The sequence below is a fragment of the Scyliorhinus torazame genome, chromosome 5, assembly GCF_047496885.1.
Source record: "Scyliorhinus torazame isolate Kashiwa2021f chromosome 5, sScyTor2.1, whole genome shotgun sequence".
NCBI classification, from domain to species: Eukaryota; Metazoa; Chordata; class Chondrichthyes; order Carcharhiniformes; family Scyliorhinidae; genus Scyliorhinus; species Scyliorhinus torazame.
In genome coordinates this window covers 257,319,828-257,346,794 of record NC_092711.1, presented here as the reverse complement: position 1 = coordinate 257,346,794, position 26,967 = coordinate 257,319,828, and the positions used below count along the sequence as shown (strand labels likewise).

The window sequence follows — 26,967 nt, the reverse complement described above, 5'->3', positions numbered from 1 at the left end:
AAAGGGCATAATCTTCAGAGGAAAGTGAATGGCATTTTGCTTTTCTCTCTCTACAACACAAGAAATCATGATGGTATCATTGTCAAAAAAAGATACACAAGTCATCTCCCCTGTCAATTTTATCATGATCCTTACTTTCTGAAGACATTAGTTTTTTGAATAAGAAATAAAAGGTGCTATAATGAGAGGTTTTGTTTTGAGGAGAGTGAAAAATTAGACATCCCAAAACCTCAATAAATACTAACTTTCCTTTTCTCCTCTGATCTCCCTTCTTCCTGGCAAAAGGCGGAGTTATTCCAGGGTAATTTTCCACTACAGTATAGTTTCTGTAACCTTGCTCAAGTGTTGTCCCAGACAGGGATTTTGATGGAATGTTCAGAACAAGGTCCAATTCTGAGACAATGAACACACAGCAATTCCAGTAGGGGCCATGGTACAATTACCAGAATAGAATCTCCGACTTTCTTTCTCTATCTCATCCTTAACATATTCCAGACAGTTGTCAATTAATGGGTGAAGAGGAAACATTAAAAATTACAAAGAATGTTAGTCTCTTCCCATACAGTATCTCGGAGTCCTGGGCTGGATCCCAAGACAGTCTACTTTTCTGCTTCGTTCACAAATTCCAGCAATGCTTCACTATCCTCTGGATTTAAAAAACTTTCTGCAGCATCCATACCCCTGATTCTATACCCATTAACAACTGGAAGCTGTCTGATATCTGCATAGAAACATCGTTATCAAATCACCCACAGTTTATGTTCCAATAAAAGCAGCCCCACTTTTTCAAATTTTTCTTTATATTTGTATCTGTACACAAGAAATGAACATTCTAGTAAATCTGTGTCATTCTGACATGCGCATAGCAAACCATGACAAAACCAAATGGTATATGAGCCTTTATTGCAAGGATATTGTAGTATAAGAGTAAGAAAATCTTGTTACAATTGTATACGGCTTCAGTGAGACCACACCTGGAGTACTGTGTATAGTTTTAGTATCTGTCCCTAAGTAAGGATATATTTCCCTTGGAGGAGGTGCAAAGCAGGTTTGCTACATTGATTTCTAAGATGACTTGGGCAAATGAGGACAGATTGAGTAGAATGGGTCTATATTCTCTGGAGTTTAGATGAATAGGACATAATTTCATCGAAATGTATAAAGGCCGTACAGGGTTTGACAAGGATAAATGTTCCTGTAGTTATAGAGTCCAGAACAAGAGTTCTTCATCTCTGGATGATGGGTCAGCCATTTGTAACTGAGATAAGGAGAATTCCTCTCTGAGGGTTATGAATCTTTGCAGTTCTTTGTCCCAGAGGTCAGTGGAAACTTGGTCAAGAGAGTTTGGGATGTGCTGTAAAGGTTCAGCCATCATATTGAATGATGGAGCAGGCTCAAGACACTATATGGCTTACTCCTTCTCCTAGTTCACATGTTCTTCTTCAAAGTGTGCCTTGGCCTTGTTTGGCCTAAAATAATAAAGAATAATTCCACAATTCTATGTTGAGGGCCCATAAAGCCATGCCCATCCAATTGTATACACCTCTGTTCCCTCACCTTTTGTGGGTCTATGCTCTCCTCGGAAAGGATGCATGCAGAGATGGTTAGGCTGGGTAATAGTGGAATATTCCCTTCCCTAAAGGACATTGGTGGAAGACAATCAAGCCCTCATGGCTATTTTTCCAGCGCAAACCCATAGAAAAAAAGATTAAAGAGTAACATCAATGGCGAATAATAGCCAAAGCAAATAGGTTTTCAATCTACTTCCCTGTTTTCACTAAGACCTGGAATACCAGACCAAGAGTGAGTGATATCTTGAAGCATAGGAAGTAACAGTTTCATTTATATTTGCTGACAGGTAAACACTGCAATACAAGAGAGCAAACTAAAAGAAGAATGCGACGAGCTGATGGACATTATTAGGCAAAGGAAGCAGATCATTGCTGTGAAAATCAAAGAAGGAAAGGTAGGTGATGTGTTATGTACTCTGGGATAACACAGGCTGCAACTCGATGCAGCTTTGACCAAAAGATACTCCAGACTTTGAAGTAAGTTCAATGTGATTTATTGAACCATTAGCACAGTTCTCTGAGTTCAACTCTCCTGCTAATCTTGCTGTAGTAACTCAGTCTAACTAACCAGTCTGCTCTCAGCCATGTGGTGGGTGTGATGCTTCTGATCTGTCCCTGTCCTACTCTCTAAGTGTCGCTTGTGGAAAAAGACAGAGCATGTGTGCCCTGTCCTGTTATATGGGTTGTGTAATGCCCCTTTGTGGTAATGCCACCTCTGGGTGTCTTGACTGTTCATTGGTTGTGTCCTATTTTATGTGTTCATTAGCTATATGTCTGCATGTCATGACATCTCCGGTGCTCCCTCTAGTGTTTACTTAGTTGTAGTGTATCTACATTAACCCCTTGTGTATTTACAGTGATGCATATCACCACAGTAGGCACTTCTCTGAGTAAGTTGTTAATTTAAATGTAGTGAAACAAAGACCAGGCTTTTAGTAGTCAACCTCCTTCCTTCTAACATTCATAACACATTGAGTAAGTCAAGACACTTCTTAGTGTAATATATGGATCAGATTTTGGGTGTGATTTAATAGAAATAAAACAGAGTCCAGTCTCGGGCATGTTCAGTGGGGTGTTTTCGGGTGTTCACTATTAAACAGGACTCTGCCTATTTTTCGGGTCTCGACGAGGAACGCCACGGAATGGCCACACGTAGACTCATTTTCTGCAATAAATGAGCTCAGCTCGCCAGTGCAGGAAGAGACCAGAACACCATTTTTAACTGGTGCCCTGATCTCTCATTTCCCCCCCCCCCCAAACGGCCTCGGAACCCCCCAACTTACCAATTAGGGGGTCCTCAAACCACCCCCTACCTTACCCTGCACCCCGACTCATAAGGGCAGGGCGTAAGATCCCAGCACGGGTAATCTGGCACACAGGACATCTTGGCACTGCTAGCCTAGCAGTGCCACCTGGGCACCCTCACAGTGCAACTCTGGCACTGCCATGATGCTCAGCTGGCAGTGCCACGGTGCCTGGGTGACATCAAGAGTGTCAGGATGCACCCTGCCCAGAGCTCAATGACCAGGGGCCCCCGATCGCCTGGGAGACCACTTGGGGGCCCCCGATTGCCTGGAAGACCCCCTCAAGTGCCCTAATGCCTGGTCCACATTTGTGGAAACCAGAGCTAAATGGCACCACAGCGGGGTCCTTAAGAGGGGTATTCAATCACGTGCCTTGGGTAACTCCAGCATAGACATGTTCAAATAAGACTAACAACTCACTTGAATATGCAAATCTGGATATCGCCCTTTGAGGGCAGGATGCAGTTCGGTGCGCCTCGCGAGATCTCGTTAGATCTTGCGGCGAGGCGTAACAAGCGTTGTAAATCTCACGAGAGGCTGCTTACAAGATTTATTGGCCGTGTTGCATCACCCAGTTGGGTGCAACAATGCCGGTAGACCACGCCCTTTATCAATGATTGGCCTGAGTGATCAACTCAACAGAGAACAGAAGAGCTTTCAGCTTTAAAAAGGCATTGAAAACCATGTTCCTGTAAACATTCTAATTTGTCTATATCAAAGGTACATGTCATCAATAAGCATTCATTACTTCTCCATCCCCAACTCATTTGAAGACAGTAGATACAATTTAATGTCCAGCCCACTGCTTGGAGATCCGGTCGGAAATCCGCATCACTTGTGAGGGGGAGATTGCTGTCAGCCACTTAAATGGCTAGTGACAGAACTTTCCTGAGGGGTGGGACGCTAAGGGCAGAAACCCCACCTGTCATGAGCTGCCTGTCAATCAGAGGCTGGCAGCTCCCCAATGCTGCAGTGCCATCAGGAGCAGTGGCTGCAGCTCGTAGTCCTCCAGGGTCTTCAACAGGGATTGTTGGTGGATCCAGGACTCAGGTGGTTGAATAAAGTGGTGCATGAAGGGTGGAGGCAAGAGCAGGGTGTTGGTTTTCAGTGACAACCCCCCCCCCCCCCCCAGTCTCACAATGCCTGGTCTCTCAATCAGACACTGAGTACCATTGAAAGAGAGGCCCATCCTCAAAGACATTGGTAGCTTCAGAAGGGGCACAAAAGCCATGCCATTCACATTTAATCCCTGAACCTCGATTAAATTCTGTTGGACTCGGGGTTAATTGGTGTCAAATTCCCGCAGGCAAGTTTCCCTGTTCCTTCCCGGCTTCAACTTAATTGCCTCGCACCGGAAGTGGTGGGTCCAACTGCCATGTGTCCCACCACGAGGGACTGCATTGAATCTAGCCTTGTCTATGCATGTAAGCAGTTGTATCTGTTTATTTCCCTTAAACAAAAGTTACTGACTTAACTGTTCCCAAACTCTTTGAAGAACTGGCTTTATCAAGTAATACTTTTGCATATTATAGTTAATGAATCATCTACCTATAATTATACCCAAACCCCTAAAGGTGGACCTTAGTCACGCATGGTTGGCATCATTACTCTCATGTTTTTCTTTTACACAAACACTTTTCAAATCAGAAGACGAGATTTGTCTGTCAACACTCCAGATGTGTATCACTATCTATATCAAGGGAGGCCTATTGCTTAAGATACAAATAAGTTTGACTATAATCCTTTTAATTCTCCAAGGTGCCCAACATGCATCCATCCAGTATTTTTAACAGAGGCCTTTAAAATTTAAAAAGAATCACCAAAGAGGAAGTATTGTTCCATTTAAGATGGGGGAGTGTCACAATGGCAAAATCATAATGCCATTCTTTTAACGACTCCATTTCTTTCTTCGGCACTTAGCCATATTTTTTACTGAGGTTAGTGGACCAATGCGACTACCGATGTGATAATGATTGTATATCTACTATTGGTTCTTTTAAATGATATTGTTTTAAATTTTACTTTTAAGGTGATCAGAATTTGTTGTTCTTTGTTTTCTGAAAAGAGATGGTGAGACAGTTACCAAATTTTGGAAGATTGAGCTCCTTCTGGCAAGGCTCCCCAATTTAACTGATATCTTGATGTGGTTCCATCTTTAATCGGTGATGATGAAGTTTTCTCTCTAAAAGGCATCCCGTTATTGAGCCTGTTCTTCTAATGTAGGAGCTCTCCACCATTTTTTGTTCTCTGTCCTGAAGTAATTCATTTTAGGCATTTCAGAGCTGGCCAAATCCTGTTATGGGCTAGATTGACATTCAAAAATACTAATTGTGGTTACAGTGAAGTAAAATGGAAAGACTGTTGGAAACATTAATCAATTTTTGCATCAGATAAGTTAATAATTTAAAATTACACAATTCTCCCCCCGCCCCCACACGCACACACAAACCGGCACCATCCCATCCCCCTCCCTGCTGTTCAATGGAATGAGTTTCAGATAGTGTGTGTATGGGTTGTTTCGGTAGATAGACATAATCAGAGATGAAATGGGCAGAACAAATGTGTTAGATAAACCATGCTTGCCACCTTTAATACCTTCAATACATGTTCAAAAGATGTTTCAAGATGAAAGCAAAAAAATAATTGGAGATCCCTGTCACATTCTAAAATGTTGCACCGAGTATTTCAGTCTTTGAAAGAAAGAACTTTGACCCTGGGTTTTGTTTTGGGCTTACCCTGAGATTTACTGAGCAGAGTGAGTATGAATATATGTAAAATAATGAGAAATGTGACATGTTTTGGTAAGACATAAGCAGATTACTGCTCGCGTAGCATTTGGTATAAATTGCATTTTTTTTTAACCGCACCTTAATAGCTGAATTATATTCATGGAAATTCTGGACCTACACCGATGAAAATAGTCTCAAACAGGAGCTCTTTTCCATTTTGAAGGTTGGTCATTGTTAGCATAGAGCCAATAGGCTGCAGGAGAACAATGAGACTCTTAGGGCAGCGCACCACCTCAAAGTAAAGCCACCTGCAGACCATGCTGAATGGGGTGCTCCTCCTCCTGGCCACACAGATACATATGTAAATTTACTTGCTAGGCTCCTCATCAGGTGGACCTGAATGGAGCGTGCCCTGTGCATGTTACGCCTAGTCCTGACCTAAAATAACAATCAACGATCATAGGGCCTTCATTTGTAGATTATAAAGGCCTACAGTCTTACTCAGTTGGGTGCTCTGACTGGCTTGGTGCCACCCAGATTGGGAGCAGGAACATTACCCCACTTTTTAAAGGCATTTGCCAGCATAAGTAAAAGATCTACTCTGTGTCTTACTTTGCAATGTACACGAGCAGATCAATGAAAATGTTAGTGAAGTTTTCAATCTATATTTACCCACTAAGCTACTTATTCGGGTCATCCCAGCTTTGATCGTCAGGCTATAATGTAAATGCACCTGTCCTGGAATCGAAGAGCATCAAATCTGTGTTATCGCTCTTCCAGCAGGCATGACAATTATGCAAAATTTACCACGGTTTTGAATGAAAAGCAGGAAATTATTATTTATTAATAAAATGAACTGACAAAGTCAGAGCTATTCCCCACTGGCCATGATGTCACGGGAAACATGTGCCGTAATCCTAATGTCGTTCAGGACAGAGTTAACCATTCAATGCCTTTGATCACATTAATTAATCCTCAATGAAATGAGTCTGTTCTGCAGTAAATACATTTGTTACATTCACATCTCACTTGACTTCCTCACGATATTCACTATAACATTATTTAAGATTAGGAGAATTCAAAGCATTCCAGAAATAAAACAAAATGCCAGTGTTAAAATCAGAAATTTCTCGATATAAGCAGGTCACTCTTGAAAGAAAAGTGGCAAGTATGTTAGGTGTAGATCTCTTATCCTTTCTCATGTTGGGTGAGATTAGTTAATTCGGCACAAATCAGAGATCGGGCATATCACCACAACTGGTGTGAATTTGCCATCTGGCAGAAATGGGCAATGCCACCAAAAAACAGTGGATGAGGACTTAACATTGCCACCAACATTATGGCCACGCCAATATTTCATCAGATCCACTGCGAAGGATCCTCGAGTTAGATAATCAGTTCATTTAAATGCTCTTCCTGTCACAGAGGACTCCAATTAGCATTTTTAGACTGAGCTAATCAGAACATACTTTCCTGTATTGTTGTATAATTCCAATTTTGATTTTACCTATTAAGAATTCCAAACAGGATTCTGACATTCTACGGTGGATTTTTTTTAAGAGGTTCACATTAAAATAAATATCCTGTAGGTTATGATATAGAAGGTCTGTTCAATGCAATAATGAAACCGTTTTTCAACATTATTGCGAAATTATCTTTGACTTGCCAAACATCCTCCAGGGAGCAACAATCATTTACTGGAGCATATTAATCAATGATTATGTAGCCCTTAAGGGCAGTGATGTTTTCAAAGTACTACTGCATTTGAAAATGGCCACTGCAGTGAACTCTAAAGACAATTAAGCAGAATTTATTTTCCTCAGTTGTGTTCAGCAGTGTATTTGTGTTGCTTTCTCTGCAACTGCGTTCCGCAAATTAGTTTTTTTTTTAATGACAATTCCATAAAATCAGAAATCGAATCTGGCAGCATAGCAGATCACCAAATTTGGGAGTGTTTTTTTTCCACCTTGCCATTTCCATTGCCCCTCATCTGCTTAAAAAGATACTCATACTGGTTCTGACAAATCTTCAGTATCTTTGGTTTCAGAGACTTTGGGCCAGATTTTCATTCCCAGGTCAGATGCGCTGAGATGGGAGAATTCCCAGCTCTGCACAATTAACCTATGAAAATAACAGCCCAGACATTGGATTTTCGGCTTGAGGAGGGCAGCCTAGAATAGGCATGGGCTGGCAAACCAAGAAGTCAGGAGAGTGCCACATTCTCAATAGGGCTTAGACATGGGGCTGAATTCTCCAATTTTGAGGCTATGCCTCCATGCCGGCGTGGAACAGTGGCATTTTACAATAGAAAAAAGGCGTATAACGGCCACCGATCTTCCGTTTGGCTGGGGGCCAGCATCAAGGCAGGATAGAGCACTCGGCTCCAGCTGCCGATACAGCACGGGAATTGCCGGGTCCATAGCTGCGCATGCGCGTGCCGGCGGCCAGCAGCGGCCGCTCCGTGCAACATGGAACCTGCCGCTCGCTGACCCAGACTGCAAAATAGTGCCCCCCCTTTGGTCGGCTTGTGCGCCCTGGACCACCCCCCAACAGTGCCCCCAGCCCCTGACAAAGTCGTCGTCTCCCCCCCACCACCACCACCACACGCGACCAATGCCGTCAGGAACCCGGCCGGTCGGGGGCGAAACATCAAGGGGAGGCTAACTTCTGCATTGGATCCTGTATTTATTATTTAAACCAGCAAGGGATACATTTTTGTTTATTCGGAGTCAAAACTATGGAGGTAGGAATTTTAGTTCTGCACTTGTTAGCCCATCTTTTCCCACCCAGTTATTTTCATCAATTGGAAATCATTTGTGCAAAGAATTGGAGTTTTGTCCACGATAATTTTGCAATCATCCCTTTTCTTTCCAGCCATTTTTCATAAACAATCAACATACAAAGCAACATCATGATTACCGAGCCTATCAGTTCAAATTCTAAGCCTTGTTTATTTATTTCTTTTCTTTTTATCTGTTCCTCGCCAAGGTTATGAAGTTGAGGAAACTAGCCCAGCAGATAGCAAATTGCCGGCAATGCTTGGAGCGGTCAGGGTCTCTCATCAGTCAAGCGGAACACAGCCTGAAGGAGAATGATCATGCCCGCTTTTTGCAAACAGCCAAAAGTGTAACGGAAAGGTGGGCCAAACTTGCTGGAAATATTAATCATTCATTGGTTCAATGGGCCAACTGTATCTATGTATTAAGTATGATTACCCATACATTGTAAAGGACAATTCCTCTTTCTAGTTTTCTCAGCTCATCTCCTTAGGGTGATGACTCCTGTTAGGATGCAGTTTCATATGCATCACTCACCCTCTATTACCTTGTTCAAGTTCCATTCTTCATTGTTAGCGTGGAGTGTGACCAGTAGCCGGTTAATTGGCCTTGGGATACGTTATAATTGAGCTCAATCTTGTCTTCTCCCACTGGGCACATGCAAGTACTTTCCAGAAATGGATTATGATGAGGAGCAGAAATCCAAGTTTTTCCTTCCCTGGCCAAAGAGTACCAATGTTGATTGCAGCATTATTAATCCAACCCCATCTGCAATCAGTGAGCACAGCTTGATCCTTGGGCATTCCGCTCCAATGGCACAGATCCATACAGAGCAACGCATTGGGGTGTATTTAATTGTAAATTTCTTAGCTCTTTTTGTTGTCTTAATTTGAAGTGTTCAATTTTTAACAAAACATTAGTTGGGACATTACATATTAAACACCTATTAGAACTTCATAAAATGGATGACCGAATGTATGAGAATGTTCTATGTTTTTATGGGTTCTAAGTGATCAGTAGAAGGAATTTTTGAGAAGGGACTAATAGTTATTGCAGATACATACTAAGGACAAAAATATTTCACAAAAAAAAGAATTTGTCAATAAATACAAAGCAAAATTTAATTATTTTATGACAAAAGAGGCTCCTGATTGAATCTGCTACAAGTTTATTTCTTATGTTTTTATTTTTTCTAAGTTTTGGGTCTTTCTTGTCAAAGCTACTGAAGCAAGTTGAGATTCTATTTCATAAATGCCTACTTCCTCAGTACCAAATTTAAATGACCATTCTCATTTTTAAGCTGTTAAAGTGAGTTTACATGCTGTTCTACCATAAAAGTCATCGGGTGGAATTTTTAAAAATATTTTTCCAAAGTGGTTGATCCTGGTGAGAAAACCAGGAAGAATCCCACCGGCACCAACGTCGGGGAAAAATCACAGTATATTCACTCTTTAAAAACAATGTGTTCCAGGTATTTCATGTCACGCTTATGGTGTCTTGCCTCTGATTAGCTCGTCCCAGTAGAATTTACAGCGGTTTTCAACGATTGCCGATGCTGAAATAGCTATGGACAGAGAATCCATTTTTATGCCGAAATCGGGGTCGGCGCCGTTTGCCTGATGCTCTGCCCCCTCAAAAATGGCGTACTCGAGGAGTACGCCGCATGCCATTGGGACGGCCTCAGGACGTCACCTGAGGCCATCCCCGAAATGATCCACCCCCGATGGGCCGACTTCCCAACGGCGTCGGTCGGGTGTCCTCTCAATTTTCGTAAACCTGGTATGGCGGCTATGGACTATGTTCAGCGCCGCCACAGTCGGGGGGAGGGGGGGGGATGGGGAGCAGTTCTGCTGGCGGGGGGTGGGGGGGGGGAGCTTCGACGGGAGCTGGGAGAACTGGTAGGGGGTGGTCTGCGGTTGGTGAGGGTGTTACAGGGGGGCAGGTTTTGGTAGGCCGGGTCTGTGCGGCCGGCGCCGTGTTGTACTGTGCGCCGCTGCCCTGGGCATGTGCAACCACCGTCCTGACCATTCTGCATCCGTACTGGCAGGGGCTTTACGTAGCGCGTCTGCTAGCCCCCCACTGGGCAGAGCATTGATGTGGAGGCAGCGCTGACGTTTTGGTCGTACGACCAGACGCATCCTCCGGACATAGCCACAGAATCGGAGAATCTCTGCAATCAGTGGGGCGCTCCTTTTGAACGCCTCCCCAACACATATTCAAAATCCAGACCCCGGGGGGGGGGCCTGTCAGGAGGACAGTAGCATAATTTACAGAAGGAGCCCTCACTAAACGTCTGGATGGTGTTGAGCAGACATGACATCATCTACCCGCGATCGCACAGATGTCAGCAAGAACGGTCACCAACCCCGCATGGGAGACTATGGCTCCGGTTGTGAGTGCCAGCTGGCTCCATAAGAGACTGGGGCTACATTGCCAGAAGAAAATAAATGACCACCTTTGTGCCACCAGAGTAAGTCTGCCTCCTCATATCTCGCACAGCATCTTTCACACACCCATCAAACCTCCAAACCTCTCACCCAACCACCTCACAGGGTCCCAACATGCTGCCTTCCCCCATCACTCCCCATGGTTCCCCCAGTAGATGAACTACTCCTCACGTCCCCATTCCTACTCCCCTGCAACACCTGCCAGACTTCATCAACATCTGACAGGGCAGGACTCCCGCCTACACTCTCCCCATCTGTCTCATTGCAGGACAAACTCGAGTACGACCGGCATAAGTGGCCACAGCCTGCCAGAGTCATGCCTGAGCTGAGAACCCTAATGCCCTTTGAGGAGATAGCACATGTTCAGAGTGCAAGATGGGGGTAAAAGAAAAAAGTGAGACCCCTCAACACATGCAGCCATAGTCCAAGCATCATGTCAGTTAACTTTCTCACATAATTCTGCCCCTGTGATGCACTAATGACATCTCGCTTCCCTTGTAGGCCAATCAGTCGATAACGCGGGCCATCTGGTCACCCTCTGGAGAACACAGACCAGAGCAGCTCCGAGGGAGACATCACACAGACCAGCATCGAGGAGGTGTCACATCTGTCACCCGCACCCTCCACCAGCGCAGATCCTCACACCTTGTTGGATTAACTAGTACCCAGGCTTCTGGGTCACTCATTGGTGGGCACCTCAAGCTGAAGATCCACTTCAGGCAGAGGAAGGAACGTCCCAAGGATCCAGCACTCGGAGGGATGCCAGAACTCAGCTGAGCCCCTGACTGATGACGTACCCCTGGGTTTGGTTGTCACAGAGCTGCTGGGGTTACAAAGGCAGAGTCGCGAGAATCAGGAAGAGATGACAGCATCCTTCCTCGGACTGCAAGGCCAACTGGAGGAGCTCCATCATCTTCTGTCTGAGGAGATAGTGCCGTTACTCCAATGCAACTAGGCCAACACTGCGAGGGTGGTTTCCACAGTGGAGACCTTGGCGGGGGTTGGCCACTCCATGATTCAGCTCATGACCTCCATGGCTGAGGGCATGTGCTCCACTGTGTGTGGCTTCAACTGTATGGTGCAGACACTAGTGGAATCTATGAGTATCAGTGCCAGAGGATAGCAGGGCTTCCGAATTTCACTCCAGCTGTCCTTCCATACCATTAAAGAGCCCAAGAGTCCCCGGACATAATAATGAGGATTGGTAGGAGCGCAGCTCACGGCTCACAACCGGGCGACTTTCAGGGGCTCCAGCCCATTTGACAACAACCTCCCTGTGAGGGACACACTGGCCGCACATTGAGGAAGGAAGCACTGCAACACGCATGCTGTCTGAAAGCAGACCCTGCAATGTCCAGGCCCTCCCAGGGGACGCCCGGCACAGTTATCTCAGGCAACAGGGTGTGGAAGTCAGCAGGTCGCCTCAACCTCCGCTGTAGATCCTGGGGAGACACCTAGATGTAGTGAGAGGCCGAGGAAGAGTAAGAAATGATTGCCACCTAGTGAGCATGCGTGAACTTGGGCACTAGTGGAGGTAAGTTATCACTGGAAACCGCACTTATGATAAAAATAACTCTGTTCACCGATACAGATCCTCCATGATGCCATGGTGCCATGCTCCACAAATGCAACACTTCATTCCTGTAGAATGTGACAATGGCAGTGCTCTGACCCGCCCCCACCACCCGCAACCTCCCCCATGCCTCTTATGTCTGCTGGCATTCTCTAGATATGAGAATGCTAAGCGTGGAAAACATGTGAGAGTCTTTCCACCTCATCAATAGGCGGAGATCACACCAGGATCCCTAACCTAGAAGGAGGCAGTAGCAGCTGAGAAACGCCAATCAGACGCTCTGGGCCCCTCGATCACCTGGTTCAGTGACCGGTCAGTTTCAGCTCTTTGTCGGGCAGGAGTCAGGCATTTCACAGAGGATAAGAGGCGCATTGCTCAGTCCTCACTGCAAGTCATCATCATTTTCATGCGGCAACCAGCCAGTCGCTTTAGCACCCTGCCCATTGGTGCAACCACCATCACCATGATTTCCCGCAGGCACCACAGTAGAGATTAGATGTCTGACTCTATGGTGGATGAGTTCTTCGCATCCTAGTCATGGTTATCCCTAAACCAAGGGGCAATGAAGGCCCTGTGTCCCATGTGAGCACTGGACATCGCCCGAGGTCCTTCCTCCGCCTCCTCCGAAGGTTGCAACTTGCTGCCCTCCTCGACATCCTCCTCATCTGAGGAGATTGGCGCTCCTCCATCTCCTCCTGGTCCAGACCCTTGCCCCGCTACAGAGCCACATAGGGTACAGTTGGTGACACCCTGCACGTGGGACATGCCTGCTATGTGAGCAAAACCCATAGCACTGCTGTCCTGGCACGCCTTGTCCCAGTCCAAGTTGATGTGCATGTGGCCCCTCGCAAATACCACATCTGTGATCCCTTTTATGCACTTTTGTGTGGCTGACTGGGTTAGGCCACAAAGGTAACCCATGCAGTCCTGAAACAAGCTACTGGCACAGATGTTCAGCGTGACAGTAAACTTCAGTGTCAGAGGCAATAAGTGACCTAGCCCATGTGGTGCTATCTCTTACATCAGCAGACACCATCGTCCTCCGAGGACAGGTGCAGTCTTCACCGGCACTGGACCTTTGACATTAGCAGGCAGGACGTTCTGCCCACGGTGTAACTGTGCCTGATATTGACTCTTCTGAGGCTGTGCCATCTATGGCCCTGCTCCTGGAAAATCAACGGGCCCTGTCATCTCCTCCGCTGCATGTGCTGGTCCTGACCATGTGCAGCGGCCCGTCGATGTTGCTGCTGCTCAATAGCAATCAAAAGTAACGCCAGCTCAACTGGCTCTACGATTCTGCAGAATCAAAAACAGCAAAGAAAAGAACATCAAACTGAGTGATGAGGAGTCCTGATAATGCCCTGACCCACCTCAGGATGTGGGAAATCCACCCATGCGCCTTTGCCCTACTCCCCCTATGTGAGCACCATTCCAATGGGCCTGTCACGCAATAGTCACTTCCCCAAAGTTGTCCCTCTCAACTCCACCTGAATGAAGACAAATGTGAGGTTATCCATTTTGGTAGGAATAACAGCAAAAGGGATTATTATTTAAATGATAAAATATTAAAACATGCTGCTGTGCAGAGAGACCTGGGTGTGCTAGTGCATGAGTCACAAACAGTTGGTTTACAGGTGCAACAGGTGATTAAGAAGGCGAATAGAATTTTGCCCTTCATTGCTAGAGGGATGGAGTTTAAGACTAGGGAGGTTATGCTGCAATTGTATAAGGTGTTAGTGAGACCACACCTGGAGTATTGTGTTCAGTTTTGGTCTCCTTACTTGAGAAAGGACGTACTGGCACTGGAGGGTGTGCAGAGGAGATTCACTAGGTTAATCCCAGAGCTGAAGGGGTTGGATTACGAGGAGAGGTCGAGTGGACTGGGACTGCACTCATTGGAATTTAGAAGGATGAGGGGGGATCTTATAGAAACGCATAAAATTATGAAGGGAATAGATAAGATAGATGCGGACAGGTTGTTTCCACTGGCGGGTGAAAGCAGAACTACGGGGCATAGACTCAAAATAAGGAGAAGTAGATTTAGGACTGAGTTTAGGAGGAATTTCTTCACCCAAAGGGTTGTGAATCTATGGAATTCCTTGCCCAGTGAAGCAGTTGAGGCTCCTTCATTAAATGTTTTTAAAATAAAGATAGAAGGTTTTTGAAGAATAAAGGGATTAAGGGTTATGGTGTTCGGGCCGGAAAATGAAGCTGAGTCCACAAAAGATCAGCCATGATCACATTGAATGGCAGAGAAGGCTCGAGGGGCCAGATGGCCTACTCCTGCTCCTAGTTCTTATGTTCTTATGTTCGTATGTGAGCACTTTGACCCTTGAGAGCCCTCAATGGGCCACTTGCCCCCTCTAAGGGTGAGGAATAAGGGTGCATTCAGTGGTTCTTCTGCCACCCATCATCTCCTGAACGGGATGACGAATGAGTGTCTTCATCATAACGGCTTGCTTTGGGGGCCGCATCTGTGTTACCTCTCTGTTATGGAGGCGTAAGTATTCGCCTTGGAGTTCAATGCTTGGGGCTGGACTTCCAAAGGGTTAAGAATTAGGCACCAGTCAGTGCCACACATGCATTAATGCTGACTAAATTGGTTCTTAATTGTCTCGTCAAGGAAGAGTCAGGGAGCTGATTAGCCAACTGGCTTCCCCTTGTGGCAAGTGAAGCACACTTGATGCATGTGAAGACTGCAATTTGCAGTCGACCTCGTCCTTGGAGGGCATCCCCAATCCTCCAGCTCTCATGTATTAAACGAGCCTTCCAACTTGAATAGCCAGCTGCACAATCGCTGACAGCCTGGCCTCCATACTGGTCCTTGAACTTCCAGACACTCATGCCCTCAGGCTTCAACATGCAACCTGAGTGTGGGGGTTAAATTTTGTCCTCTGTGAGGGTCTTCAAGCTTCATGAGGCTGGGAACCACCCCTTGTCAGAGTCCTCCACTTTGTCCCTGCAACCAGACATTTCACGGAACCCCCACCCAGGGAACCTCGCAATCACCCCTGTGCTGGTCCTGTGGATTCATTTGCTCCCACTCACTTTTCAGCTTCCATTCTTGAAGGGCAAGCCCTCGGCAGTGATATTGCGACAGTCCGAGCAAGGAGGACAGTGAAAGTAATGCCAGACCCGTTTAACCTAAAGGCTCACGGCCATGAAGGGCCACTAAGACCTGCGAGCTACCGATTTAGACGCACGTGATTTGGTCACGCCCATTGTGGGAGGGATCCTGATCGCAACGCCTCCCGAGACCTGCGTAGATACTAAGAGACGTTCTGGCTGCCGGGTTCAGGTGCGATGCAGCCAGTAGATCACGCCCCTCATATCTATTTCAATTTATGATGCGTCCCCTTGGTGGCTCAATGGAAATTCTGCTACCCTTGTAGAGCTGAGCTGTTGTGTTAGCTGATCACATCCATGACAATGCCAGTGTTGCTGTGACTTAACCCCCCCCACCCCACCTCAAGACCCGGGTTCAACTTAACTGGGTCCCCCACGTACTCTCCGCTGCCCCTTCTGCATGATATTTAAACTTGGTACGGACAACATCAACATCGATCCAAATTCCATTGGGGAATCATGAGATATATTTCAGAAGAGGTAGCCTTTGCTGAAATTTAATTTCTTAACGTCGGGTATTGAGACCAGCAGTGTTGCCCCTGGCATTGTCCCTAGTGATGAAAATAATTCGAAGTGTGAACTTTACCAGGGAGAAATTCCCCAGGGCCCATAAATGTGACTAAGTGTCGTTAGATAGCAATGAGGACCTTGCCGACAGAGCCAACGGGAAGCCCCCGTAAAAACTGCCACAAATGACACTTAGAAAACTTTCCGTAATATGATAAATGTTCATCACCAGAAACGCATTGTTCAGCAGATCTGTTGCAGTATCAATATGCCACATTCATGCAATGTGGCTGCAACCAAGGACATCTTTTGAGTGGCCGGTCCAAAAATTGAACACAGGCTGGATTCTACATTGCCTGACGCCGATATCAGAATCGGCGATCGGGCGGAGAATCGACTCCGATGGCCAGTACAGGCTTGTGCCAGTTTGACGCCGATCAGCCATGCTCCGTCTCCTCTGAATTGGCGTCATCGAGTTGCACGGCACGTGCCGTTGCAATGGTGTTGGAATGTCATCGACTGGCCCACCCACAATGCTCCGCCACCGATGGGCCGAGTTCCCGACGCGCAGGAAACCGGCGTGGTGGCGGCGGACTATGTCCAGCGCCACCACATTCAGCCGGGATGCGTACTGCTGGCCTGGGGGGCTTCCACGTGGGCTGGGTGGACCGGTGGGGGGTGGCCAGGAGGTGGGCTGTGGGGTCACAGATGCCAGGTCGTGTCCAGCGCCATGTTGTACGGCGTGACCCTGCAGGTCGTCAGCCGTGCGCATCCGCGGCCAGGGATCCGGCCATTCTCTGCCCGTTTTTGGCGAGGGAGCTGGGACTTTCACCCAGCGCCGCTGCTAGTCCCTCACCCATCCCGGAATCGGTGAGTGTTTCATGCAGAATGTTTGGTCGAAAAAGACCACATATGCTCCGTTGGCGCCAACACTTTGTCGCTGAAACTGAGAATCCAGCCCAATGTCTTTAAAGATTTTCCACAATAAGATGTGCCTTCAAGAATTTGCATCTTTAGTTCTGTGATTCCTGTGACACTTCAGTGGCTCATGGTTCTGCTGACAGTTCGTGGTCTGTGACTGCGAAGTTAATGCAGAAGGACAGCACACAGCATCTCGATAGCTCAACATCGTATTGCAGTACTAGTAATGCCTTCGAGCACTAAGTATCGCAGAACAGAAAGCAAACCAGACTTTGCTGTTGTTTGTGTCTCTCTTAAGTAGCTCCACAATGTCGACTTCAAAGATTTTTGATAAACACCTGTGTTTCTCACTTAGTGGCAGCGCTAATTAAATTTCTTATTGAAGGTGGATTTATTCTTTGTCTGTGATTATATTTTAAAAACTAACAAACCTCAAGTGTGAGAAAAGGTCCTTCGGCCAATTTGTTGTTCATCTTTCCAGCAGCCTAATGCTCCCATTTCAGCATCTAATGCATTTGATCATTCCTTTGTTTCTGTGCCTAAGTTTATTCCAACCATTTCTCAGTTGAGTAAAGAAGCCTATCCGAACACCAGTTGAAATTTACAATTGACAATGTTTGATTTATACCCTCTACTTTTAGTTCCTGGCTTCTTATGAACCAATACTGGGGTTACTTCATGTGTACAATTTAACATTTCAAATAGCTTGGGTTTCCAATTATCATTTGATTTTGGACTGTGAGCTTAAATTTCTTAATATTCCTTACACATTTCCCCTTTAAAATTAGAATCAATGCTGTTGCTTTTCTTTGTATCCTGTTAATGGACCAATATGAGTTTTTGTGACATGGTTAGCAAAATGAAGCTTTATACAGCAATCCGACCACTATTAATATAACATCTGAAGACTTACACCCTACTGCTCTCTCTGTACATGCGGCATCATATTGTTTAGACATTGGGTGGGATTTTCCAGCTCGGCCTGCTGAGGATATTATCACCAGTGGGATGGGAAAATTTGGAGAGCATTTCCCGTTCCGCCTGTGATCATGCCCGCCATTGGCAGGACCCAGAAATTCTACCAATTGAAAAAGATTTGTCTATTGTGTCCAGTTTCTCACATTTTCTCACCCTGCTAATTCAATTCCACTCCATATATGCTTTTGAGTGTCATAATGTACCTATGTTACTGTCCCTCAAATCAAATTCACAGATGGGGAAAACGTAAAAAGAAACGTCTGTTCAATATTATAAATGTTATTTCTGGTTATTTTCTTCAGTTTAAAAAGAACACCAATTACATAAGACAATGAAGTCTAAAGCTTTGCTGCATTCCTTAAACAATTGCATTACTAGTAAGATACTTCTGAACAATTATTTTCTGATTCTTGTTGATTCATTTCTGTCTCTTGGTTGCTCTGGTAGAGTTGCTATGGCAACAGCATCTTCTCAAGTCCTGATTCCAGACATCAATTTGAATGAGGCCTTTGAAAATTTTACCTTAGATTTTTCGAGAGAGAAGAAATTACTCGAAAACCTGGACTATCTTACAGGTAAATATGTTCGAACAACAGTGAGTGACAAGTTTTTGTGGTACTGTTTTACCCTACAACACTCTTGGAACTTGCTCCATCCTCCACAGCTTCCAACCTAAATTGCACAGTGTCATCATCACTTCCATAAACTTCCATACAACCAATACAGTTGTCCTTGCCAAGTTCCACTAGCTTCCTAAACCCCAACAAATCAACTTCAGTATCCATGTCACCATTTTTAAAAGATCTCCATGGTCTCAGTCCATCATAACAAAACAATCTTGGTCAGCTGTACACCCAAAATTATTGGATAAATACTTACTCTCCATACACCTTCCCCTGAGATTCAGACCGAAAATCTCTTTGCCTTCCACTTTCAAAACCTTCAGCTTCGGCACATTTGCCACCTCACAACTCTTTCTCCCCCTGTAGTGCCAACGTTATTCCATTTTATAAAGCATTTTGAGGTGTGTCCCATTTCAGAAATGCAAGCCATTATTGTTCAAAGGTTCACTTCCCCAACCAGTTTTCTACAAAGTGATTTCTCTCAATGTTGAATTTCACAACCGCTATTTGAGTCCTTCACACCATCAGGAGATTGGGTCAGGAGGACTGAGAGGTTGATGGTAGAATGGGAGAGGAGAGAATAAAGATCACAAACATGGTAAGAATGAAGAGGAAAAAAAAGAGGGACAGGGTTTAACATTTTGTACGAGAACTTCAAAATTTTGTGCATAAGTGGGTAAGTGTGAACATACCTACAGGGAGTATGTGCATTCCATATTTAGGTACAATATGGGTATATAACAGAGGGTGGGATTATCCACCCTACAGTGTGTTTTGTGGTGGCGGAGGCAGGCCGCCATTTCTGATCCCACCGACGTCAACAGCTTTTTCCATGACTTGACGATCCCACCAGCAGGAAGGGTCGGAAAGTTTCAGCCAGAAACAGACCCGTGTGAATTTATAGTGTTTTGGTTTGGAAGCTCTTCAACAAATAAATAAGTTTCCACCCGTATCAGATGTCCACCTAGCCAAAACAAAAAGCCAGGATCAAATGCTAAAAGCTGAATCTCTATTTTCTTCAATAAATTTAGAGTACCCAATTTTTTTTTTCAATTAAGGGGCAATTTAGCGTGGCCAATCCATCTACTCTGCACATCTTTTGGGTTGTTATGGTGAGAACCACGCAGACACGGGGAGAATGTGCAAACTCCACCCGGACAGTGACCCTGGGCTGTGATCAAACCCGGGTGCTCGGCGCTGTGAGGCAGCAGTGCTAACCACTGTGCCACCTTGCCTCCCTTGGCTGAATCTCTATTATTGCTACTTCAGTTCAAAGGGACGGAATTAACTCCTATCAAGCAGTTACAAACTGAATTGCTACTGACATAATCAAGTTCACAGTGCTGCGCTCAGTAACTTCTCCCAATGAGCATCCTGTGCTACGGACTTTATATCAATTGATATTAACCCAGGTGTCAATCCATTAGTTTCAGTAACTACTACCTATGAACATCTGATGTTAAACCTGTGCTCATGTTAATCTAGGCCTCTCAGGCTGTTAGGTCCCAGAGAACTGGATAAACTCTTTGGCCTAAAGACTCCTGGCGTTCTCAACACTCAAACGTGTGGAGAATATATTTAATTTTGACAAGAGGATAGTAAGCTTATATCCAGGGTGAAGTCTGTAAGGTAAATTACTACTGTGTATTGTGAATTTTGCAGATACCATAGCCAGTACTTGCACCAGCCTGGCAAGAGGTAATTGCAGCAGTCAGTGTAGGAAAGGTCTGAGGGGTTCAGCCTGGAGTTGCTAGTTCACTGAGCTTTGATGTTCAGCGATAATACAGCTGCTAACAAGGTGATACCAGATGGGCATGTCATCGCCCTACTGGCATTTATCCAGCACTACTCTATTAAGATTCCCACTCTCCCACACACCTTCAGGTAAAACAGGATGTACACTGTTTATTATCTTTGAAGAACCTGGGACAAGCTTAACTGGAGTCCCTTTTTGGATACAAAACATAGTTGAATTTGCTGCAATTCATCTTCCCAGGAGTGGCATAAAGCTTTTACACGATGAGCCTGAGACATTCATGAGATTGAATCCCAGCCTCAATCATCTTTTAAATTCTCACATCTGGCCTATTCCTGCTCCCAATTCTCATGCACTTTACATAATTTTAAGTAGTATTTTAAAATTAGAGTAGATTGACTTCATCTTATTTTAGGTGCTGGAGTTCCAAATGCAAGCATGTGTTTGCTAGTTACTTTTACATTATTGTCATTCTGTCACATATACTATAATAAGACTAATTTTTTCAAATTTATCCTTTTTGGCATTTGCAATTTTTAGCATACCGAGCATATAATTGAAAAATTCCAAATAGAATCCAAAATATGCATACAAATGATTGGAAACGCACAGCAAATTGATCAGCATACCTTTCCCTTTTAGATACTATTGCTTTAAGTAGGACCCTTCTTCAAAAAACCTGGAACAAAGAACAAAGAACAAAGAAATGTACAGCACAGGAACAGGCCCTTCGGCCCTCCAAGCCCGTGCCGACCATACTGCCCGACTAAACTACAATCTTCTACACACTTGAGTCTATTTATTCCCCTTCAGATTCTGACCAACCTGCTTTGTCCTGATTTTATTTCAGACTTCCATATTTATGCTGCGTGGTTATGTCTCTATTAATAGAATTGCTTTTTCTGCTAATGCTGGAAGTAATGCAGGTAGCTGTTTCGTACATCGTAATCTGTGCACTGTCATCCCCAGATCCATCCCATCTACCCGTAGCAAAGTTTCTCATACATCAAAGCTATGCACAGTGACAGAACCTTTCAGATGATCTATGGGCTGCCTTTTTACACAGAAAAAAGATTATACAGTTTACCATTTACATAGAGGTCCCAGCCCTGGCCATGATAATCTGGTAAAGACAGATAGCTTGACCGACCGCTGGAGAGGTCCAGGTTTTAATGGACAACTGACATAGTTGAAGAGAGAGGATAGTAGATAATGATGTCACACATAATTATCTTTCCACTTTTACCAGTACCAAATCAATTTTAACAAAAGGAATCAAATTTGAAAGGAATAACAGGTGTTTATGAAGGTGGAGAACTAAGAAGTGGGGTAGTGAGTAGCTGCAATATGGCTATAAAAACAAAAGATTAGGTGCACCAGGAAAGCAGGCAGAAAAAAGGGTAGATTTGGATATAATTCATTGTCCAGTCTCCTTGACAATGGCGCATGCCTGGGTTAAGTCTGCAACCCTCAATATAACCTTTTCCTTTTGTTGTCCAACTCAATTTCTCTGCCCCTTCAGTGTTGTTGCTCGCTCCATTTCCTCCACCATTACATCATACAATGAGGATATACGCCATTTTAGTGAAAGCATTTGTTCAATGCCATCCAGTGAAACAATCTCTTCCACTTTTTCTTTGCAGCCCCAAATCCTCCGAGCATTCGAGAAGAGCTCTGCACGGCGTCTCATGACACCATTACTGTTCATTGGACCTCGGAAGATGAATTCAGCATTGTTTCCTATGAGTTGCAGTATACTATCTTCACAGGACAAGCAAACTTTATCAGTAAGTTTGAGAAAAAATGTGGAAATGCAGTAAACCTGACATTTTAGTAAGGACAAGAAGGGCGGACTATTGCCCATATAGCTGTTGATCAACCATCAATGTCCACTAGTGAAGAATCCCTCCTTTTGACTTTTGTAGCCACCCATTCCTCTCTGAGGAATACTATTTTTTGCTAGTCCCTTTATTCATTTGTGCAGATGATATTTGGAACTCAGTAGAGCAGAAAAAAATAAATTTATATTGTTGCAGGGAAAAAGTCAGCCTGAGTCAGAAGTTTGAATCGCAAGACAGGGTTTATTGTCTGAAGCTCCAGGGAGAACAGCAGGCCGGCGTTAAAAGACAGCACGGTCCACACTGAACTCAAAATACCGACAGAAAGGCTTTATCTTATATAGTACAGATTTCTTACAAGTTTTGGCGGTCTTTTGGGTTCATGCATATTTACAGCTTTACCCTGCAGACATGATTCTTGGTGGGCTTATTCATGAAGGTTTTATCGTAGGTTAGTTTCAGTGGGCCATTACCGGTTCCCACTTCACAGCCCATTCATTCATGATTTCATTCATTCATAGTTTTTCGCAGGCTCCCTGGTTCTGACGTCAATACCATGCATTTTAATAGGATTTATTTAGGTTCACAATAGAGCTCCCTAGAACTAGATTAAATGGTGATGGCTTTTGGGTGGCGGTTGAGATATGTTCCGGGTTTCATAATGAGGTGTTAAATGCAGGCTTTGTATTGATTGGGAATACTTTATTGTCCTGATAGGATCTGTGTCTGTGCTTTTTAAGTGTGGTCCTTCTGTGCTACCCATCTGATTTAACCCTTTGTCTGCCTGTTTCTGGTACAGTGTCAGCCATGATTTATGGTCTTGATCCGTTGTCCCGAATTTTCCCCTTACAACATCACATCTTTTAACCCCCTCTTTGGCCATTAATTTTCCACTTCCTGCACATCCACTCCTCATCCTATGGCACTGATTTCTGTTGGGATAAGGATCCATAGACTTCAAGCTCCCTTTGTACCTTTCAAACAGCCATATTTCATGTGTGAGTCTGTAATATACATTTGACGGCTCCAAGTTTGAAAAGCATGTCAACAATTCCTGTATCATCTTCACCGATGTCAACAAATGCACTTCAAGCAAATGTCACTAGGTAGCAATCGGGACACAGCATCCTGGCTGATTTTGTTTCACTTCCAACTAGAAATTCTGATAAACACTGATTGGTTTCCCTGCTATCATCAGTTCAGTGCTGAACTTGGAAGATCTGCCTGAGTTTGTAATCATAATGTGGCGAAATGCAATCCTTTTGATGGATCACAGACGAAAGTCCCAACTATCTTTTCAGCTATTTAAAAAGCAAGAAAGATCTTGTACTGTTCAAAGAATAAGAATTGTACTGCTGTTCTGGTTCATTCAATTGCTGGTTTGTGTACTTTGTGAATGTAAAATGACTGCCTAATTTACCTATGAAACAGTTAATACACCTCAAAATTCAATGCTAAGACCATTAAACATTTTGGCATTCTATGCCCGTGTGGGGAGGGGCTGGTGAGGTGGTATTGTCACTGTCAGCATCCCAAACAACAGAAGACAATGTAAGATTACATATTGGTAAACTATGGATTTGTTTATAACAGAAACATTTCAGCAATACTGCAGAAGGAGGGAAGCCTGTATTAGCCTGCAATGTGCTTTTAACATTGCTGGTCTTGTGAACCTTCTCTTGATTTCAGGGAAAGTCTTGGCCTTACTGGCAGGCTAGCACTAACTGTGCTTGCGCACAATTTGCAATATTGCTTTTGCAATATTTTAGAATTAGATATGAAAACCTGCACATTAACCTTACTGTTTCAATGGCCCCTCAATGCCCATCTTGTTGATGACAGACAATACTTCCTTTTATTTCCCATCATTCACATCTTCCTGTCTCCTTTCAACTCCTGTCTTCTGTATTTGTGATGTTTGTTTTTAAAGACACTCTCCCAGCTCATTGATGCACTTGTACTTTCAAACTCCAAACTGTATAGCCTCTGACCTTTCCTTTGCTAGATAGTTCTGCGATGTCACTCTGCCCAGTCGATCTCCCACCAATACCTTTTTATGTTCAATAAAATATTTGCTCTCACCCACATTGCTCATTCCCCAATACTGGCCAGCCATTTCCCTATCAAGACCAAGGAGCAGAGACTTGAAAGGATCCGGTCCACTACAAGTTCAAACATTCATTTCCACACCTTGTGGAACTGCATCAAGCACTCTACTCTTTTCTGCCAAAAACACTCCCTACTCCTGGAGAGCAGAGTTAACCTTCTGCCTCGTTTCTCCATTACCAACTTCTCCTTAAACCTCTCTCCTTTGCCCTCTCCAGTTTCACCTCCAGCAAAAAGTGCGAGGAGTTCACATACTTCTGTTCCTCTGAGATCACAACCATCTGTTCTGCTCTCTCGCTGCATCACCACCAAACCAAAGTTTCCAAGGTTCTCCCTGCCCTTATCTTGAGTGTGCATCTTTCTCAAGTTTCCTGTCTCCCTTGATGCCATCTAAAAGGTAATCCTGTCCACGATTCACCACATGCTTTCTCACTAAACTGCTGACCACACAAATTATTTTCCTGGCACTCATGTGAGTTGACATTGTGAAAGGTTCCTGTTCAGGTACTTTAAAAACTGCTTTTATCGCCCGCCTTGTTAAAAGACCGACCCTCGGTCATTCTGCTATTATAAACTACCAGCCCACCTCTAACCTAAAACTGTTTGTTCCAGTGATAGTGCCCCTTGGGTATCTCGCTCTCCCTTCAGATCAGCACTGATGGTCAGGTCTTTAGCCGTCCAGGCACTAAGTTCAGAAATCCATCCCTGCACCTTCCTGACCTTCTTTGCGATCCCATTGTTTATTGATGCTTCTATGAAACCTCTTGGGACAATTTCCTACATCAAAGGTGCTTTATAAATGCAAGTAATCATTAATTATGGTACTTCATTATAAATGAGATGGAATTCCCAGACAGGCTTCAAGGGTACTAATAAATAGATCTGCAGGATGGATGGTATTTGTCCCAGAGTGCTAAGAGCAACAGAGAAGAGTTTGAAGGACACTGTTAGGCTTAGGAAGAAATGTACTCATGCCAATCTATGACTTTTTTTGTTGCAAAGTATTAAGCCACTTAATATGAATAGTAAGATCAGTTGTTCTCTACAATGAAATCTCTTCCCTACATAAGAACTCATGGCCGGGTTTCTCCATCACGATTCTCTGACCCCCCGCCGGGTCGGAGAATTGTCGGGGGCTGGCGTGAATCTCGCCCTGGCCAGTTGCCGAATTCTCCGGCACCGGATATTCGGCAGGGGCGGGAATCGCGCCTCGCCGGTCGACCCCCCCCCCCCCCCCCCCCCCCCCCGGCAATTCTCCGGCCCGCGATGGGCCGAAATCCCGCTGCTGGAATGCCTGTCCTGTCGGCGCGAATCAAACCACCACTTACCAGCAGGACTAGGTGGCGCAGGCGGGCTCTGGGGTCCTGGGGGGGGCGCGGGGCGATCTGGCCCCGGGGGTACCCCCACGGTGGCCTGGCCCATGAACGGGGCCCACCGTTCCGCGGGCAGGCCTGTGCCGTGGGGCACTCTTTTCCCTCCGCCATGGCCACAGCCTTCACCATGGCCGACACGTAAGAGACACCCCACCCCCCCCCCCCCCCGCGCCTGCGCGGGGATGACGTCAGCAACCGATGACGCTCCTGCGATGCGCGGGCTTCCGCCGGACGGCGAAGTCTTTTCAGCCCCGGCTGGCGTGGCGCCAAAGGCCTTCTACACCAGCCAGTGGAGCGGGAACCAATCCGGCGCACGCCTAACCCCTCATGGTGAAGGCTTGGCCCCGAAAGGTACGGTTTCTCCGCACCTTTTGGGTGGCCCGACGCTGGAGTGGTTCACGCCACTCCATCCCGCCGGGACCCCCCGCCCCGCCGGGTAGGGGAGAATCCCGGGCCAGATTTTTGGTTCAGCATGCCGTCGCAATTCTCCGTTTTGCTGGCTGGCCAATGAGGTTTCCCATTGTGTGGCAGCCCCACACCATCTGGAATCCCCAGGGCTGCCGGCAAAACGGAGAATCCCGACAGTGGAGAATTCAGCCCCATATGTCAGCCTGTTTTAAGATGCAAACCATCGTTGGTAATTTAATTTATGCAAATTTATTTGAGATATTTTGTGAAAGAAGCATCGTTTTAGTCTGCACCTCTGGGGAACTCTTATAAAGTCACAATGTTGTATCAGTGTTTAAAAGCTCTTATGTGGTGCCATGAGGAAAAAATAATTTACGCATCATGTTATTCCATTTTCATCTCGGCTTTAATTCCAACAACTGATCCTGATCCCACTCACAATACATATGCAGTACAATTCAGGGGGCAGCCAGCTCTAGCAATGTTTCAAGCAGACCATTTTTTTGCAACTTGGACAATTGCAAAGTGTTTAGAATGCATGTAGAATGTGGATAATTCATAGTTTCTTCAAAAGTCATTCTGGCAATTCCCCTCTGGTAACTGAGAAGGAGGAAGCACAGCTACAAAAAGCTGGTATCCTTATCTTTCCAGTAGTATACTGGATGAAGATCTTACCTGCAGTCCTCGGAGGAGGAGTGCATGAGCATTCCTTCCGGGAGGCTGTCAGAGTTGTGCTTCCTCCTACATCAAGAACTGCACAGTAACATGTGGTTATGTTACTGGATTAATAATCCAGAGGTATGAATTTTAGTCCATGGCAGTTATTAATTTAAATTCAGTTGATTGAATAAATCTGCAATAGATAAAAGCTAGTATGGGCAATGGTGACCATGAAACTACTGGGTGGGATTCTCTGAGCCTCTGCCCCGA

General features: G+C 45.1%; 1 protein-coding gene across 3 annotated transcripts in view; it reads left to right on the top strand.

Annotated features, from left to right (window-relative positions):
* mid2 (midline 2) overlaps window positions 1-26,967 on the top strand; it is a 306,551-nt gene that overhangs the window by 254,495 nt on the left and 25,089 nt on the right. For all 3 annotated transcript variants that reach the window (XM_072505416.1, XM_072505417.1, XM_072505415.1), the window contains exons 4-7: window positions 1,859-1,966; window positions 8,593-8,741; window positions 18,381-18,508; window positions 21,956-22,099. In XM_072505416.1, the coding sequence (XP_072361517.1) occupies window positions 1,859-1,966; window positions 8,593-8,741; window positions 18,381-18,508; window positions 21,956-22,099 (529 nt within the window). The remainder of the gene's footprint in view (window positions 1-1,858; window positions 1,967-8,592; window positions 8,742-18,380; window positions 18,509-21,955; window positions 22,100-26,967) is intronic.